This window comes from Vanellus vanellus (assembly GCF_965231255.1).
Source record: "Vanellus vanellus genome assembly, chromosome: 5".
NCBI classification, from domain to species: domain Eukaryota; kingdom Metazoa; phylum Chordata; class Aves; order Charadriiformes; family Charadriidae; genus Vanellus; species Vanellus vanellus.
The window spans coordinates 81,281,486-81,300,977 of NC_138910.1; the positions used below are offsets into that span (position 1 = coordinate 81,281,486).

The following is a 19,492-nucleotide window of genomic DNA, read 5'->3' on the forward strand; positions in this document are numbered from 1 at the left end:
GAAAAGTGGTCCTGGTTTAAATCAAGATCACTTGGAAAAAAGGATCGAAAGGTCCTGTTTTCATGGATTCTGAAAATCTGGTTTGTGTTCCTTCTTATTGGAGAAGAACACTGCCTCGAACTGTGGTGGTGTGGAAAGAGCTTAATTTTTTTGACAGTCCGTCCCCGTCCTATGGAAGTCTCTCCCTTTGCACCGGAGATTGCGCCCTTCCCACGGCCCATCTGGAGCAATAGACAGGGGGGTGAGAATAAAGGTAGTTGCAAAAATGAAGTAATTATGTTCATTCATTTTCTGGAAGCGAGATTATACAAGTCATGGGGTAGGTACGTGTTCCTAAAATAGAAATTGTCACTTCCTAAATAGCAGCCATATCCAAGTGACTTAATGTAATCAAGGAAGGGAATAGGTAATGTGTGTCACAGGTCTGCGGGAAGACCGGAGCGTTGCATCACGAGGTGTGGGTCAAGGGTTTGAAATCGCCCGATCTTTGAACTGTCAAAAAACGGCCCTGGACAAATGATGAACAGCAATTGCAGTGCCTCTGCCTGAAGGGAGGGGGGAGGCTGGCGGTGTTCTTTCCGGAGTTTCAGGAGTCTGGTGCCAGGAGCAACGCTTTAGAGGAAATTTTGAAAGAAAATAGTTAAAGGTGGGGAGAAGAGGAAGAGGAAAAGGAAAAGGGATAAAATGCAATATACTTTTACCAAAGATTAATGTCAGTCTTAAGTTCGGACTTGATGCTAGGAACATTTCTTTACCGAGAGAGTGGTCAAACACTGGGACAGGCTTCCTAGAGAGGTGGCCGATGCCCCCAAGCCTGGCCATGTTTAAAAGGCGTTTGTGTAGTGCCCTTAATTATAGCTTTTAAGATTTGGTCAGCCCTGAAGAGGTCAGGCAGTTGGACTGGATGGTGATTGTAGGTCCCTTCCAACTGTTCTGTTCTGTTCTATTCTATTCTATTCTATTCTGTTCTATTCTATTCTATTCTGTTCTATTCTATTCTATTCTATTCTATTCTGTTCTATTCTATTCTATTCTATTCTATTCTATTCTATTCTATTCTATTCTATTCTATTCTGTTCTATTCTATTCTATTCTATTCTATTCTGTTCTATTCTATTCTGTTCTATTCTATTCTATTCTATTCTATTCTGTTCTATTCTATTCTGTTCTATTCTATTCTATTCTATTCTATTCTATTCTGTTCTATTCTATTCTATTCTATTCTATTCTATTCTATTCTATTCCATTCCACTCCACTCCACTCCACTCCACTCCACTCCACTCCACTCCACTCCACTCTGTTCTGGTTGTGGCAATGTATATGGAAAATGAAAATATTCTCCAAAAATGCATCAGCGGAAGCATTTCAAACAGAGGCAAATAAGAGGGTTTTTTATACTGCTTATCAAACCATTCGTGAGATCTCATCTGGATTATGATACGCCACAATCCATACTCAAGCAATTTCAAATCAAACTGTAGTATGTGCAACAGAGGAGGCGGCTGTTGCCTTTGAGAAGGGTGTCTGTCTAATGAGAGGAATTTAAGAGAAAATTAAAGTTGAGAGGGGAAATCATGATTATATCTAATAACCTTAGTCAGTGAACACTCTGGAGGAATGAAGAACCATTAATCATCACAGAAACAAATAGTATAAAATGACCATTAATTAATTTAGCCCAGAAAGTAGCAGTGGTTTTAACCGTTGAGGGACAACAAAATTTCAATAAATTTAGCCAAGGGAAAATAAATTATCCTCCAAATATTGACTAGTCATTTTTTTAATAGAAACACATTATGTGACAACACGGAAAACGGAGGGATTGAGCTCTCCAGATCAGCAGGTTCCTTCTTACCCAACGATGCCTCGGGAGCTTCTCCCATAGCGTGCCATGTGACCTGGGCAACTGGAAAATCCTATTTCTTATGGGAATTACAACATTCCAAGGAGCTTAGACCACAGGAGACAATTAGAGGTCTCTGTTAAGGTCCTGTGACGCTAGACACATCCGTTTGTTTCCAGCTGTGTTGAAACACTTCCAGTGAAATAGTACTCCAGACTTTTAAAATGCTGGGATCTGATTGAGCCAGAACCAAAAGAAACAGTTAATATCAGTTTCTGGCAGACTTTGAAAAAAATCTCTACAACTTTACAGAGTGAAGGCGAATTGGAAGTCTTGTTTCACCTGTGAAAGTAGCGTTTCATGAGAAAGAAAACTACTGCGGAGGCTGAACCATGGAAGTATTTGTGACCTGATAATTTTCACAGCTATAATGAATGAGAAATTATTTGGGGAATCGCCTTTTTCAGTTCCTCTCACTAATATCCTGTAGTGTTGAAAAGAATAGAACATCTTCGATTAAAGCTTAATATTGTAATTTTAAGGCTTGATCATTGCGTACCACTCTTTTATCTACTGAATATGGCGGTTGCAGATATTAAATCGTACATAAGGGGGGTATATCCAGGAGAGCGTTCAGCAATATGCCTCTGTTAAACTACTTTTAAGGGTACAAATCATGCAAAAGGCAGAGTTTAGCGTGTGCTGCGAGATGAGGTTTGGTCTTTCTTTTCGGTGCATTCTTTCTGAAGCTCCCCAATTCTCACCTCCCTTATTTGCCTTGTTCATAAATTGCGTACTGCCAATAGACTGCTTAGAACAAGAATGTCAAAGGAGTTCTTCTTCATATTCATTTCTTTTCCAAAGGGTTCTAAAATTTCACAAGTTTTGAAAAAGAGTAACAGTGCTTAAATTAAATGAAATGAGCATACTGTTCATGTCATTAACTATCTGAAAGTCTGACGTGGGTTATAAAAAGGAAAAAAAAGGAAGGTGAAGAGGAAATCTTTTTTTTAAAGAAAATAATAATTTATATTTAAGTAAAAAAACATACTGTTTTTTTTAACTGCCCGTAATACTATGTTTTTTTCCTCAGCCTGAGGTTCTCGAACAAATACAAAATCTAAAGGAACTGTGGATGGACAATAATTCTTTGCAAATACTACCTGGGGTATGAACATTTCTTTTATGTAATCAAATTATTTTGTGATACAGTGAAGTATTTACCTTGCAGTAAATAAATGCACATGCATTTTCTTGAATGGGTATATATTCTTAGTTCATCTAGTCGTTAATTATTGTCAAGAAGTAAAAGTCTCAGCATTGCCATTCACGTGAAAACCTTGTAAATGTTGTGTTATTACGTGACAGTTTCTAAATGGGGATGTGCCTGTTTTATTTAAGCGTTGGGTGGTTTTCATTGTGAGGGGAAATGATTTCCTATTGTCTTCTCGGTCACCATGCACTAACTCGCAGTTTCATAAAAACCCGCGTGTTTTAAAAAGGAAGAGGAAATATTAAGTAGTCTAAATAAACTTAAAAATAGCAGATGGTATGCACAGGTTCAACTATATTCAAAGCCATTCTGATGCAGTGGAATTAAGATGTATTCCTCTAGAAAGCACTCCGTTTAGAAAGGGAACAAGAAATATTTGAAAATCAAAACATTAGGGTTATGTTTATGTATTAGTGCTGTTTCTGAGTTGTTGCTACCCCACAGTAGAACTTTGATTTTCAATTTTCATTGCCATAAATTATTTCAGATTTTCAGTCTGAAATACCTACAGTGATTGTGCCGGGAGAAAGGGATCCCCATCGTGAGCATTTGATCACACAGGTGGCAGATCCTGTGTTTCACACAGTAACGCTCTCCGTCGCTGCAGGGAAAATGTAGAACTAGATCCGGCACAAACGTGTCTCGTGTTGGAAGAAGAAGTACTTCCTCTTTCAGCTTTGTACGTTTGTTAATCAAAATTCAGGTTTTTTGCCTTGAGCAATGACTGGGTTTTGTCTTAAATTACATTCAATTTATTTTGCGTTAAGGGGTATGTTTGCACAGAAAAGGATCATTTTTGGGCACTGTCCAAATATCCACTTTTTGAGTGCTTTGTTAGTAAAAAGGAAAAAAAAGCTGATACTGAAACCACTTTTTGCTAGTGAATCCGGCTGGAGATGAAGAACAGAAATGCTGCAGTATCGCTGCTGCCGTGTAACTGAGGAGAATAAATATCAAATATGCAAGAGAGTGCGGGCACAAATATTTTAACCATTATTCTGTTTCTTTTCTATCCACTATGAAATTGGTTGATATAGCCAGCGCTAAAATGTGCTCCCAACACCGTCCTGCTGAGCTGTCAGAATCCCTGGAGAGGGTCTTTAGAGTTGAAGAAGTTCAGTAGATCGTGGAACTGAATCCCAAGGAGCATAATTATTTTCAGTGAATAATTCGTGTTTCCTGAGTCTGATTCTAGTAGACCCTAGATGGTGTTTTATGAAAGCCTTCTCCAAAACAAGAGGTTTAAAATAGTTAAAAGTAGCTTTAAATTTTGAGTGTTAAAAATGGAAAGGAGATACCAATGGGTAATTGATTTTAAGATTTTAAGATGTAGAGATTTATCAGGTTTCCACTGTTGATAATTCGGTTTTTAAAAAATTAGTCTGTGCTAGAAACAAAGATTGCATTCAACTATTAACATGGGTAGAATGGCAAAGGCTGGGGAGAAAGGAAGATTTTTCCCTTCATACGGCATCTCAGATGTGATGAAAGATAACATGAAACTGCCTCCTGAGAAGCAGAGAGCAGATCTCAGCAAGGTGGGAGACGAAGAGGGAGCTGTGTTCGTATTGTTGCGAAAGTACCTGTAGCTGGAGCTATCTAAGACTGTTTTCCTTTTTCATATGTACAGTGAATAACCGCTAAAAGTATATATAAATAACTAAAAAACCCATTCCCACGAACTTCCGTAGAAACCATACGCTTCACAAGCGATTCCCATGGCTTTCCCAAAATCTGTAAAGGAGGTTCCCTCATAGGCCAGGAATGTTTATTCGTCTGGTTTGGAAGAGTGTGTCTGTGGATGCACAGTACCGCAGCCCCACGGTAGCTCCCCGGAGCAGGATTGTGCTGCCTTGGCTCTCTCCTCCCGTGTCCTCCTCCAGGCTGGCTCCTGGCCCTGCGCCGGGTCGGCGCTCCGGCGGGCTTACTCTAGACCCAGCACTGCTGCTTCTTTGCGGTTCCGCTTGTAGGCTGTAGTTTAAGGGAGACAACAGCATCTTTTTTGTTGATTTTCGTGGTGAAATTTCCCGTCGAGAATGAAGTGACAGTCTTGTGAAGCGGGTTGCTTCTCCGGGCTCCAAACTCTTACACGCTGCAAAGATTTTCCAGGAAATTGGAGCAGAATTCCTGTCGTGTTGCTCATTTGATGTTACAGCTGCAGTTAAACACTGTATTCACAAAAGTGTACTCTTGGGATTAAGCGCTCAAAATTGAACTACCAATAGCTAAAGTCTCATTTTAGATTCTATAGAAGTCAGAGAGTGGGTTTGACACAGAAAAGCTTTACCTGCGCGTCTGGCCTCGGTGACCTCAAGGGCTGCCATTAAGAGTAGACAGGAATTGGGAGTAAATGTCCCTTGGATCTGTGTCCAGCTGAAGAACTAATACAGCTCTATGACTGGGAACTCAAACATTCTGCAGATTTAATGGATCCGGAACAAATTAATTAGTTTGATACGTGTCATTGAGTTTGGTACTGTTCCTTTTGCGGTTATCTGAAGAGGAAGAGAGCACTACTGATACTGCTTCAGTGGAATAGCTCTTCTGAAAAGGATGCTGAGATAACTGAATATAAGCCTGTATTACCATTGTTTGTCTTTAATTAAACTTAGAAACTGGCATGCAGTGTGTATCTGTTCAAGTAACGCTTTGTAACATGCTATTAAGTCTATAGGGAAGTTAAAACAGCTCGTGTACCTGGATGTGTCAAAAAACAGGATAGAAACTGTTGATTTGGACATATCAGGATGTGAAGGACTTGAAGATCTCCTCTTGTCGTCCAATATGTTGCAGCAACTGCCAGACTCCATAGGTGAGAAGAGCTCAGGATTTCTTGTAATCTTGTACAGTTGAGGATTTCATGTATTTGTTTGGTTTTTTTAATGATGAGACTTTATAATCGCTGGAACAAGAACTGCCGTTACGTTCCAAAGGAGTTTGAAACATCTGTGTCTGAACAGTCCACGAAGACCATTTTGTAAAGCCAGTGAAAAAAATCCAGGGTTAGAAGGTATTGATTATTTGGATTTGCTATTTTAAAGAAAATAAGGAAAGAAAGATATAATTGATCTGATCTAAATTTGAAAGTAAGTATAACAGTGATTATGATATCAGTGTTAAACTCTTGAAGGAAATTACTACTCAGTTACAGTAGTGCGATTCCACATGAGAGCAGTAAACAAAGAAATAGTCCAAACTATTCATTTTCTTTTTTGACTATATCGCATGCATAGAATTTCTGAATTATTTAGAATATATAGAAATTCTGGAAGCGGAGTGGTTGTAGGTGTATCACTCTATACATCCGGATAATTCATTTCGGTCCTGATCCCTGGGATTTTCTTTGGAAACACTTGAGGTCTTTCCTCTCTTCTCTTGCTTCCAGCCGATGAGCCCACTATCGCATCACCATCTTTTGCTCTTTCCTAAGTGCAACTCAGTCAAGGCTCCAAAATATAGTGCTAACTAATAATACTGTGCCACGTGAACGTTACTGGCTGTCTTTTCCAGCTGGTTTCCGTTTTGGTCGACGTCTCACCATGAATTCTAGAATTTTTGCTTTTTGTGGTTTTCTGATATGCAGCTTGGTTTTTAGAGAGCATTTGGCTCCTGTACAAAAGGAATAAATGTTTACATTTTGAATTACGCGTTCTTGCAATTAAATATATTCAGTTCTCATTTCCAAATTCGTATTAGTGAGTGGTAATAGATTTAACAGAAGTAGAGCAAAAAGAGTCATTTTAATACTGCATTTTCAGATGACGGCTTGCTGAAATTCATTCCGGTGGAACTTTTTCCTCTTAAAAAAAAATTTGTTGAAACCTAAACGTATTGTGGAACGTGTTGATTTTGAAAAAATTTTCAACAAAAATGTTCTGCAATTAAAACGAGTAATGTCTCTAGTATCCCTTTTAATTACACTTTTCATTTGCTTCAGCTTTCATGTTATGGCACATTCAGTTTAACATCTGTATTAGTGATTAATTTATAGTATTCCCAGCATTAATTACAAATAATCATTTTAAAAATGCTATTTCGATATATCCGGAATTCTTTCAAAGCAAGAACAGATTTTGAAATGATAATACTTGCAGAAGGTAGAAACCTGCTTCAAGCTCCTGTGCTGGCACTGTGATTTTTTATTTAACTTTTTTATTGTTTTCTGCTGTCACGCACTGGTAAAGCGGAAGTTTCATTCCCTTCTTGGTAAATGTTACCCAGTTATGCATCTGCGTACACTTAGATATGTAATAATTCTTTTAATGATAAGAATTAACCACACATACAAATACATTCAGGACTGAATCTGGTTTTTCAGTCTGATTCTGGTTTTCTGTCCATACCTACGTATTGTGAAGCTTTATACATGTAACCTTCACTTCACATAATTCGCCTGATGGCCTGTTGTGACCTGAGCACCTTTTAATCAAGGCTACAGGACTTGAATTCAGTTGAAACATTAAGAGATGAGTAGAAATACTGCTCTTCCTCCACAGATAGGTACTATTCTTTTTCGTTTTTACGTTTTTTTTCATGACTCCAGAAATACACTTAATATTTTCCTTGCCGTTCAGCTTAACATTTAATTAGTGCTTCATTTTGATGAAACATATTTTCAACGGGACGAGAATGTGTCTGTGTACTGTTCTATATACGATGTTTTCTAAAATCTAGATCAAAGTTATTCAGTGTTAGAAGTCATTGTTTGTTTACGGATATGGGAGATTACAGAAAGTAAAAAAGATTAATGTGAAATAATTTTCTATTACATCTTCCTTATCTGTTTTGTAGGACTGTTGAAAAGGCTTACAACATTGAAGGTAGATGACAATCAGCTTACAATTCTGCCAAATGCAATTGGAAAGTGAGTACGAGTTTCACGATTTTCAACATTCAGTAAAATGGGGTTTCCCCTCTGCTTGCGGAATGTGTTTTTTTAAAAAATAAAAAATAAGACAAAGATGCAGTGAATTATAAAATAATTTCAAATTGTGTGCCTGACACTCAGGTTATAACATTTAAATTTGGAGCAGCACTATTACTTCTGTGGGCTTATACTGGCATAAGTGATAAGAAGATGAAATGTATCACATTTTCCAAGAAAAAAGAAGAAAGATATTTTTCTGTATGAATCACTTGATTTAGATGATTAGAGAAGGAAAAGTAGAAGAAATAGAAGTATTTGGGGGAATGCATCTGTTTCCATAGCAACAGGCAGCACTTGATGCTGAAAAGAAAATGGCTGTAAAACCTCATATGTATGAAGATTTCTTAAAATATTGAAGTAGCGTAAATGAAAAAGTCGTGACAATTTCATAGGTGTATACATCAACATGTGAAAGTGTCATATAAGTAATCTTATTATGAAAAGCACTAACGACGCCCGTTAGCTATCATTTTGTCAGATGTTACCTGATCACCGGTGCAGAATCCTGTCTTGTACCGCTGTGTGTCTTGAGCTTATTGCGAAATGAAATCTGCAATTTATTGTACAATTCAAGGTGGATGCAAGCCTGTCTCTGAGTACGGAAACAGGTGATTCTTTATGTTGTTTCACACTACACATATCCCTTTCTAGCAGAACGTATCTTTAACATGGATATTTTTGTAGGCTGCCTCTTCCTCTGCATGTTTTAGTTCTGAACTGCTATATAAGCTGATACTCGGGGAAAAAAATCAGAATAGGTGTTCCCTGGCTGCCTTCTACAGCTGTAGTGTTTTCATCCTCCTCCTTGCACCAGCAGCAGTATTCGTGCAGAAGAAGCAGAGTTCAGCCTAAGTAACGGTTGTCTGTCTGGCGCGACCGCGCACATGGTTATACCACCAGTTATACCAATTCCGTATGGGGATGGGGCATCGGCGCCCAGAGATGCACCGGGACTCTGTGCCTTTGCTCTCAGTGCAAAAACTCTTCTCTCTTCAGCAGGTTGTAGCTCAACCAGCTCTTTCCTTAGTAATTTTCTTAACCCAGGGTTGTTCCGAGGCTTCCGAAATTAAAGCCTAGAAGGCTTCATTTAGACCTGTCCGTAAATACGATAGTACAGTGAGGTCTCTGGAGTAGAAATCATCTCTAACCTGCACAGCCAGTGCTTTACTACTCCTGCACCCATTTTATAGTCATAATTTCAGTAGTAATTTAGCTGTTGGTATGCCGGCCGGGAAAAAAATATATCCAAATCTGTGAACTGTTACAACTGTAGCAACTGAAAGCTCAGGCTTGGCTTACCATGCTGTACGTCTTGCAGTATCTTTAGGTTTATGAGATATTTATGGAGAGTATTAAAAGTCGATTATACGAATCAGAGAAGGAGAAATGTTATAAACATTGGGTTGCAATAAATTCTGATAGGCAGTGAAAGCGCGTAAGACTCAAAGATGTACCGGGCGCTCTGCAAAAAGATTGATATAATGTCTGAAGTTATTTTTAAAAATCTTTGGGGTCAATTCTTAAAACCTGTCATGAAGTGCTTTCTTATTGATTGAATGGTTCAAATTGAAGCGGAACCCCTCTTTTTTTTTTTTTTTTGACCTAATATCTGCTCGGTATTGTTTGTCGTGGAGCCTTAATTACATTTTTAAAGATGCGTACTGCTGCTCTAAGCGGTGTATATGCAGAGCAGTAGGCTAATCACCTAATATTGCCACACTATTTTTGAGTGATTGGTTGTGCTTTTTAAATGAAGTACTTTCATTTAATGAGGACGGCGTCTCCCACATCAAAATGAACTTCCTTTCTCTGACTCATCCATTTGGATAGTTTCCTACTGGGTCTCTTTCTCCTAAATGGTAGAGTATATTATTGTCACACAAAGATTAGTGATGTGGAGGAGGGAACTCTCCCTCCAGGGACCAATTTCACGATGAGACACCAAGCACTTCAATGCTCTCCGAGCCGATGTTGCTCATAGTGAACCGCCACCCTCATTTTTGGCAGCCTTGTTCAAAGGGCAAGCCTGTGAGTGGCATTTGGAGTTTGACCCTGCAAGATACTATGCGCAGTAGACCCAGCTTAATAAAGCATTTCTCGTCAAATCATAGAATCGTAGGATGGTTTAGGTTGGAAGGGACCTTGAAGATCATCGAGTTCCAACCCCCTGCCCGGCGCAGGGACACCTCCCACAGTGGATCGGTGGATTCGCATTGATTAAGGACCAAATTGGACCCAAAGACTGGAGATTTGCTCTGTAGGACCTGAGCGAGTGCCCACGCTCCCACTTAGTGGGTGGGACGGTGTCACGAGGGAAGTCGCGACCCAACTGTAGGTAGCGCGGTAGCTCAAGAGCCAGTGCGTTGTGTTAGATGAGTGGTTTGTGCATGTGCCTAGTCTATACCGTGTCTGACAGCAGCAGATGCTGCAAAGGAAAGTGTAAACTTGGAGTCCTGCAAAATTCCTTTTGCCTGATGTTGGACAAAGAGCGGGTGTAGCTAACTCTTAGGATTTCGGCCGCTTTGGCAGTTACCTGGGTGCCGTGGCTGTTGGGAGAAGAGGGCTGTGACTGTTCGAAATGGGGCTGAGATGGGTTGGAACTACTTTTTTATTCATGGCAGTCTTCGTTCTCCGTGAATCTCTCCCTCCTAAATATATTCTAGAAATACATTTATCTAAAGTCTAAAAATATTCCTCGTCTACCTTAGGACACATACTGTGAACTGCCTCATTTCAGTGGCTGCCAAACTGAACAGCAGGTGCACAGCTGATTTTTGTCTGCCTTTCTTTAAACCTATCGAGAATGATCCGAATTTAGCCCAAGACGACAGTAAGGTCAATGATATTATAACTGAATTAGCATTGTCGGAGTTATAGCTGTTACTGTCAGCTTACTTTCGTGCACAGTCCCCGATGAATGAAAAATCACTTTCTGAAGTGAATATTTTTTTAAGCGTGGTAGTCACAGAGATAAAGCACAGTTTCACACTGACTTTGTTGGTTTTATTGTGGCCGTCTTCGTTTGTCTGTTGATGATGTCATCAGGAAGGAAAGAAGCTGAGAACGTCTGTGCCAGACAACACCTTTCAAATAAAATTCCGTTGTCTGATAAAGTCGTTCTTCACTGTCAGGGAAACGTCCACCGTTACAGTTCAGAGTATCAGATTTTCCGATTGCCGCTGGAAACACAGCGGTTCTCAATTAGCTCATCTATTTTCAAGCTTTTCTGCTTGTGTTATCGTCAGTAAAAGGAAGAACGTGTGCATCTCGCAAGTTAACAAGCTTTCCAGTTGGACTTTGCTCTGTCAAGCACATATTCTGTATGAAGTAGGTAAATACGACTGACTTTTTGCCTTTGCTGAAATTGGTTTGTATCTGGTTTGAAATAAATTGTGGTGAATACAAAGCTTGTGTTAAAGAAAAGCTATAGCCAAACCTGGCAGAGCTTTTGGCTGTATTCCATGCATCTCTTTCGCTAATCACTGCATGACTCACTTTGGCTTTTCAGTCTACTGAAATACAGCAATTAGAGGAAAGCTCTGAGAATTCCATGTTAGGAGTAGCTATTTCTGGTTTCATGTCTCATAAAATTTGAAGGCTGAAAGACCTATTTTTTTAATTAAGAAACTGGAATAAAGGTAAGTTCGACGTACAGTGGAGGTCCAGCTGTGACTCACATAAATACCAAGGAGCAAGGTCTGTAGCAGAGTAAACTTTTTATCAGATCTAACAAAATATTTGGAAAAAACCCAGACAATCCTCTGGGCACCTACTCCCTTCATCAGCGGACAGGGACACGACAACTGTTGAGGAAGAAATAATTGCTTGCCATTTAACTTTACTATTAATTAAAGCACTTGGGAGAAAAAGGGAGTACATGTGGAGAAAAAAGGAGCAGCAGAAGCGGGGAACGACGGCATTCGTAGGGTTCCGGGAGCTGAACGAGCAGTGCAGCATTCATTTCAAGGATCCTCATATGCAACCTCATTTTTTAAGAGATTCAGTAGATATTCTTCAGAATGTTTTTATATATGTGTGTGTGCGCACATAATATATATGTAATATCTATATATATTTTTATATATCTCTCTATATAACATGTATTACATATATATTCCTGTTTGTGCTATCTGCATTATCAAAGGTCGAATAGTTGATCGTTCATCACCCAGGTAAGACTGATGTTTAAGTGGTGCCTGACACCACCCCCTGTCTTGAGGGCGAAGCGCACTCTCGGGGGGTGCTGAGGGCAGTGTGCCAGGCCAGGACAGGCTCCTGAGGAGCAGAAGAACGCCTCTGAGGGCCCTTTGGTAGCAGAGCAGTGGTGGGTGGGTGGTTCGAGTGCTGACTCAGCGCTCTGCAGTGGGTCATCTCTCTCGGCGTTTCCTTGAGCTTTCGTTCTGCGTCGGTGCCAGCTGCTGTCAGGGACGGTGGTGGCTTTTACCATGGGGGGCCCCTTTCGTTTAGGACTCAGTACAAAACCTCCAACTCGTTTCACAACCTCTTCGTGGCTAATGAGATGCGGGAATACGCTGAACGCCGGGTCCGTGCGCTGGGAGCCGTGCTCCCTACACGCCTGCTGCTCTCTGCTGCTGTGGGCTTCACTTCAGCGGGGGGTTCTGTCAGCTCTCTCTGCTTCATCCTCTCTCCTGAAAACGTGGTTACGTGGAGGAAAGGTCAGGTCTCTTTGTTTCCACAGGTTGCAATTATGTGGGAAAAGGATACAAGACAGAAATGGAGATTATTTCATTTTTCTTTTTAAAGAGAGACCTTGAGTGTCAGAAGATTCCTTACTTTGGTCTGCTTTGTTTCAGCCCTTGCCGCTCGGATACCCTTTCAGGATGGGTTTTAGCCAGCTTTCTCAACACGGGAAAGACCAGCACTTTTGTAAAAGCTGTGTCTGACTGCAACAGGCTGAGATTACTTTGCTGAGTTTGAATCCAAGTTCACCTTTTTTCCCTTTTGTTTTTTTCCCTACTGATGATCCGTATCAGAAACGATGTCTGGTGCCTCAGTTGGAATGTACCCTGAGGCAATTTCCGCCGCCCTTCCCTTTGCTCTCACCAGCGGTATTTCCTTACCTCTTGTCCGTCTTTGTACGTTAAGATTATAAACTTTTTTGGTTTGATTCTTCAGCTTAGTATGAATTGCCCTGATCGCTGTCTGTTTGAACTACTTGGAGTAGTTCCTCACTACAGAAAGTAAGAGTAAGAATGTGGGGAAGCTTAAGCGGTCTCTCTTAAACTGCCTTACTGGCTACGATTGATTAACAGTGTCCCTAATAGTTCCTAAAGCGGTATTATTACAGACTTCTCCTGGGGAAATCTGCAATGAAGGTCCCCTCTTCAGGGCACGATGTCTGTAATGGTGTGATGCTTTAAAACTTCCACAGGGTTCAGATTGTTAATTTTTGTTATCTAGCCCTTGTGTAGCGTCTAACAAGTGTATTCACAATTTCAGTTTATCTTTATTAGAAGAATTTGACTGCAGCTGTAATGAGTTGGAGTCCTTACCTTCTACCATCGGCTACCTTCATAACCTGAGGACGTTGGCTGTGGATGAGAATTTCCTTCCGGAACTGCCCAGAGAAGTGAGAAGCTGATTCTGTTTTTAAACTGCAAATTGAAATGTTTTGTGGTAGGCCCAAGACTCCACCCCTGCTCGGACCAAATGTCGAGTAAACCAGTTGTTTCTGCACGATGTGGAAGACCACAACAGTAAAACGGTAGAACCAGTATGTTAATAATTCATGTGAAGGTGAGAGCGTCATTCAGAAGAGCAGTGCAAGTAACTCCAGGCATTGCCCTGATGGTACTGACAAAGGGAGGGCTTTATTTTCTGACTTACGATTCTGTGTTTTCTGCTTTTTATTAGAGTCAAAACACAGTTTGGCCGCCTCCCGACATAAAACATTAGTGATGATAAATTTTGTCAAAGCAGGTATCCTAACGCCTTTGGTTCTTTCATTCCTGTAGATTGGAAGCTGTAAAAACGTAACAGTGATGTCTCTGCGCTCCAACAAGCTAGAATTTCTTCCTGATGAAATTGGTCAGATGCAGAAGCTGAGAGTGTTAAATCTGAGCGATAACAGGTATAGTTCATATATTTTTTCTAACCGGTTATAAGAATTTATTTTTTTAAAAAAATCAACTATTCCTTTTAGGTATTTGTAAAAATAAATTTATATATTTAAGAATATAAATATTATGTTTAGAATTACTTTATTTAAACGATAAGATTAAAATCTTATTTTTTTTAATCATTATGGTTTATCTTAGTTCCACTAACATCCAAAGAAAAACTTGAATGGGGCCAAGATCTGGGTCTCAGAGTGTTTTAATAGAATAAAACCTGTTTACTTCTTTTATCTCCTGCCCTGTCCATGTGAAAGTGTGATATTTGGCTTTAAAATGGTATATACCTTTATAATATTTAATGTTTAAAAAATTGTGACGAGCTGATACATAGGAAATCATTGACGAGAAGCACACTAGCATGTTATCCTGACTCTGCTGAAATCAAAAGTTTTCTATTTCCTTCAGCAGAGCAAAGATTTTGTCAAAAAAACAGATTCTTCTGTTCTCATGCACATGACTATTCCTCTGAGAAACGGAATGCTTAAAATGAGCCTTTCTTGATACCTACCGTGTGCTGCCACAGGCATCAGAAAAGACTGACTTTTCCTTGAAATTTATACATGCATTTGTTCCGAGAAGACGTTGATTTTCAGTATAAGCACAGAAATACAAGTTCGCTCGGTAGTGCAACACATGGTGTGTGAATACCATTTTGTTTCCAGTAATTGTCATCCGTACTCAGTGAAAATTAGGGGAAGGACTTTCCACATCTGTGTCTGATTTACTGCCAGGAGTTTCATTGTCGAAATTCAGGTTGACCCTAAAATATAAAATGAAGTAATGTAGAAATCCCTGTAATATGTTCATTTAAAATTATTTGCTTAATTCTGTTAGATGATTTTCTGCATTACAATTGTGTGTCATAAAACACATTATGTATGGACCACAGCGTAAAGTTAAACTTAGCTCTAGTTTGTGTTGAAACCGTCCAAGTCCCAGCATCAAATCTTGAGTCTCTTTATTTTAGGTTTCAGATTCCAGTGCTTTCTGAGGGACAGGGAGCACTCTCCCGTCAGTATGGCACCACGGCAGTCTATGTTTGTGGTTTTATCTGAACAGCGACTCTGAAACTGGATTTCAGGCAACACTTTAAAGTCCCTCAGGCTGACGTTCTTGCCAGCGAAGGCGGTCCAGCTTCCCCTCGCTCTTCCTGCATCCTTAGACCCTGTTCTGTCCTAGTGCGATTTTGTCCAGGCGTACGGTGATCTAGAATACGTAAGCGATAGAGTTGAACGCAGCCTATCAGAAATAGGGTGAATTTTCGGATGGACGTGTCCAGTGGCTGGTCCACCTCGTTGCTGCACAGCCAGCTGTAGTGGCACGCAGGAGGGGACACCGAGTGGGCGTAGGAGTGGGGAGGCAACAGGACAGTGCTGGTTTGGGGCCTCTTGGGAGTTCAAGGAGTTGGCGCAGGGTGCCTTCCCTGGCACGTGAAACCAGTCTGAGCTGGATCGCTTTTCAGACCTGCAATTGTGCCATGAGTTTGCATTGAGGAAGAAGAAAACTAGTCGTCTTTTTTTTTTCCCCCTTTATTTTTGCCAAGTTAACTTTTCAGCCAGGTCAGCTGCTGATTGCGGGCACATGACTTCATGTGTAACTACTGATTGTGAGAGAGGGAGGAGGTGGCTCACTGCTGGGAGGAGGTGGTGGAGGTGGTAAGAGCAGGCAAGGTTTCCCGACCAAGCTGGCCTGACAGCTGGGTGCCACCAAAACAGCAGTCCTGTCTCACCTTCCTTTTTCCCCAGCTGCCCGGGTATAAGAGAGGATTGGAGGAAGGTAATCATGGGGCCAGCATCCCAATGATGTGGTGTTCCTTGGGGTGGAACGTGTCAGTTGCTGTCCTTCCCACTCTCCCTTCAGTGCCGGCTGGTAGACCTGCATCTGCCCTTAGCTTGCCCAGGGCTCACTGGACAAGTCACTGAGCTGATTTGTCTCACTGAAAATGCAAGAAGCTATCGTTCTTCTTGTAGTGTTCACTTTATGACACTCCTCACGGTCCATGTGCTCACCATGAAGTCTGGCAAACACCAAAGCGAGCTAAAGGCACACAGTGGCTCTGCACCAAAGTGGGTGTGAGGAGGGCAGGAGAATGGGACCTATGCCTGTTGGGGGGGGGAAGATGTTCTCTCAAGTCTACCTGACAAACTGTACAGCGAGTTGTAAGTGTTGTAGAACTAGTGGGAGAGCACAGAGAGTAGGAGAGATAGGAACTGACTCAGAGTGTAGACCTTCAACCTTTAAACCTGGTTGAATTGTCTCATGTTCTTTTCTTGAGGGGTTTGGGGAGTAAATTCTTCATCTTTTGTTGATATTAATTTCAGCTGAGGTTAAACGTTGCCCTGCTGAGACATTTTGACAATGCTTTTGTTCTGGAATTTCCCACCTTAATGAAACTAAAAAGTTTTGACATTTTGGCACCAAAGAGTTTGGACAAAGTTCAGATACCATCTTAATGTTTAATTTCTCTTTTTTTTTCTTTTCTGTTTGCCCATTTTCGCATTCATATTAACATTAAGGCAATATCCATTCTTTCTTTGAATGATTCCACACGCACGTGTTAATAAGGAGTGTACTTGGGCTCTGCTTGTTGCCAGGAACCTTTCCAAGGTACCTCAACAGTTTTGCCCCTCTGCTCATCCTGCTTCAGCTATGACAGAGAAGGTAGAGCACACCAGTTCTTTTCCTCTATACCCCTTTGGACCATTGGAAGAAGAGACAGAGACACGCAAGCAGAGCAGAAAGGTGATCCTAGAGCCACGGGGCAGTGCATGTGCTTCACCCTATGGGATGGGCTTCTGGGTCCTGGGATGTGGGTCAGGCTTTTCCCTGTCACCCTGTTCCAACCCATGCTGAGCCCTGGCCTCTGTGCACTCCGCTGCGACGGCAGAGCCATTCACACCAAACGCTGCTCGTGCAGCCTTTCTGCATGAAAGCTCCAACTTTGCACAGATCTTCTGAAGAGCCACTGTTCCTCCCTGTACTGTATAACAAACGGGATGGACTCTGCCTATCATCACATATTCTTTCAGAATTTATGTGGTCAGTCCTTTATGACTTTCTCCTCCTGACACCAGAGAGGATTCCATGTCCATTCTGGCAGGTGTCCTGTTGCTCATGCATCGTTGCATGTTATTTTCCTTGCGGAGGAAACAGACTCCGTCCCCACGACTGTCAATCCATGCTGATCGTCGTGGGTGTGTAGTTTTACAAAGAGAACACAAGTCTTCCATTGGAGATCTGTCCATTGCAGGTTCGTCCCAGTGAATGGTACCTCACGGTCATCTCCTTCTACTTTGTCACGTGCCAAATTTCACCTCCGGTGTCTACAACTGTGACTGTAAATGTATATCCATATTTTACATCATTGCCTTTATCCCAGCGACTTTGCTAGTAGCTGGGCTACTCGAGTGTTTATTGAGAGTTGCCCTTTTGCCACCAAAAATGTTCATTCTGGGCACGTTCCCCATGGCATGGGGAGTGCGCTCTGGCTCAAGGCATGCAGCGTACAGGGATGTTGGTGGCTTTGAACTTGCCTTGCCAGGGCGCATGGAAAATTTGCAGTCTACTCTGACTGGTCACGCAGACATGGAGTGATGGGCAACTGTGATGTAGCACATAAAGAGTAAAAGAGGAGCTCTCCCTCCTTTGCATTATCTGGAGCTTGTCTGGGTATGAAAGTCAGGAACGTTTTGGGAGCTTTGGTCTAAAATCCCCATTGGATGTCTTTCAGGAAGGAAGCCAACCTCACGTAGACCTCTTTGTCACTCAGGCTAATGGGAAACTCAAATTTTTGTGAGTTGGCACATTTTGGTCAAAGGTGGGTCAGAGTTTGGAGTCCCTCATCAGTGTGTTTTTAATACTATGGTTTCAGCTACTACAGGCTTTCGCTCTTGCTCCGTGTCTTCTGAAGGTCCTCATCGCTGTAAGATGGACCTTGCCGATCTTAATCGGCCAGAAGCTGTTTTAGTTCCAGGACTTTCTTCAAATATTCACGTTAGAATTCCATTTTAACCAGGGAATTAGATGCCAGCTTTTCTTTCCCGTGCCATACACTCTAAGACTACATCTGTACATCTCATCTCCATAGTTGGGAGTCCTCTCTCCTTTTATCTTTACAGGTCCAAATCTTTTCAACCCTGTTACAGGCTCTTCATCCCTGGGAAATGCAGTATTCGGTTGTCTCTACACAATAAAAGGCAATGATGGGTGGAGTCCTGACTTGCTGTCAGGTTGCGAAGGTGGAGTCTGATGAGGGCTAGTGTGCGTCTGGCCAGAGCTTAGGTGGCTTCACCGTCTGCAGTCAGGAAGGTTTTGATTCCAGATACTTGCAATGCAACTACCTGGAGAGTCATCCTTGCCCTTACCAGGCGTAACGCTGTCTCCAGTGCTTCAAGAACCAGTGCAGCATTTGATAAAGTAGTTGTGCAGTTACGACTTGCATGAAAGATATCGAGACCTCCACCACGTAATGAGTCACTGGGGATAGCTGCTTGGATTCAGTCGCTGTTAAGAGTGCACATGGGATTCATTCAAAGAAAAAAAGATGTCTTACCAGTAACCGGTGTTCTTCACAATGTGTAGTCCACATATACATTTGTCTTCCATCTGCTTCTCCTCTCTCCTCAGAGTCCTTCCAGGTATGAGTCCTGTGATTGAGAGGTAGAATTGTTAGAATGTACATTTGGGCTACACTTCTCAAAGAGCATCGGTTACTGGTAAGTAACCTTTCTTTTAGTTTGAGATTGTTCTTAAAGAAGAGCTGAAAGAATCATCGCCTTTTTGTATTTGCGCTGCTTCTGCTTCTGTCCTGGGCTCAGAACGCACTTACTGTTCTGAATCTCACCCGCAGAACTTAGGCAAAAAAGGGTCCGAAGATTACATGATCCGTTCAAAAAAAAAAAAGGCTGCTCCCTGGTGTACCTTTTCTTTTTCTGTTTCGTTAGTTAATTATGCAATATTCCTCATTGCCAAAGAACTAATTACTTCTGGCCGTGTATATCCACAAGCGGTTTTGTGAACAGTATGCTGATGGGTTAATATGAATCATGTTCTTTTAAACTTTCACGTGCTGAAAACCCTATTATTATCAATTTGCTGCGAGTTACCTCGGACAACCGTCACAAATAGCAGCTGTCTCTGGGCTTGACCAACTGACCGGCCATGCTGCTTGTTGTGATTAATTTTCAACGTGTTTTGACATGAATATTTTGTGTTTAGGTTATTATTTGAAAATTCTTTCCGAGTGCCACCAAAGTATAATATATGCATTGATGAATCTAGAAAGTATTCCCCTAGGTGTTTGGTAAGCTCT

The 19,492-nt window shown here is 41.2% G+C and overlaps 1 protein-coding gene across 5 annotated transcripts in view; it reads left to right on the plus strand.

The window, feature by feature from the left end:
- The window catches only part of LRRC7 (leucine rich repeat containing 7), a gene marked incomplete at its 3' end in the record, with an annotated part of 104,731 nt that overhangs the window by 39,046 nt on the left and 46,193 nt on the right, over positions 1-19,492 (plus strand). For all 5 annotated transcript variants that reach the window (XM_082484308.1, XM_082484310.1, XM_082484311.1 and 2 more), the window contains exons 7-11: positions 2,938-3,012; positions 5,785-5,929; positions 7,909-7,981; positions 13,505-13,634; positions 14,020-14,135. In XM_082484308.1, coding sequence (XP_082340434.1) covers positions 2,938-3,012; positions 5,785-5,929; positions 7,909-7,981; positions 13,505-13,634; positions 14,020-14,135 — 539 coding nt within the window. The remainder of the gene's footprint in view (positions 1-2,937; positions 3,013-5,784; positions 5,930-7,908; positions 7,982-13,504; positions 13,635-14,019; positions 14,136-19,492) is intronic.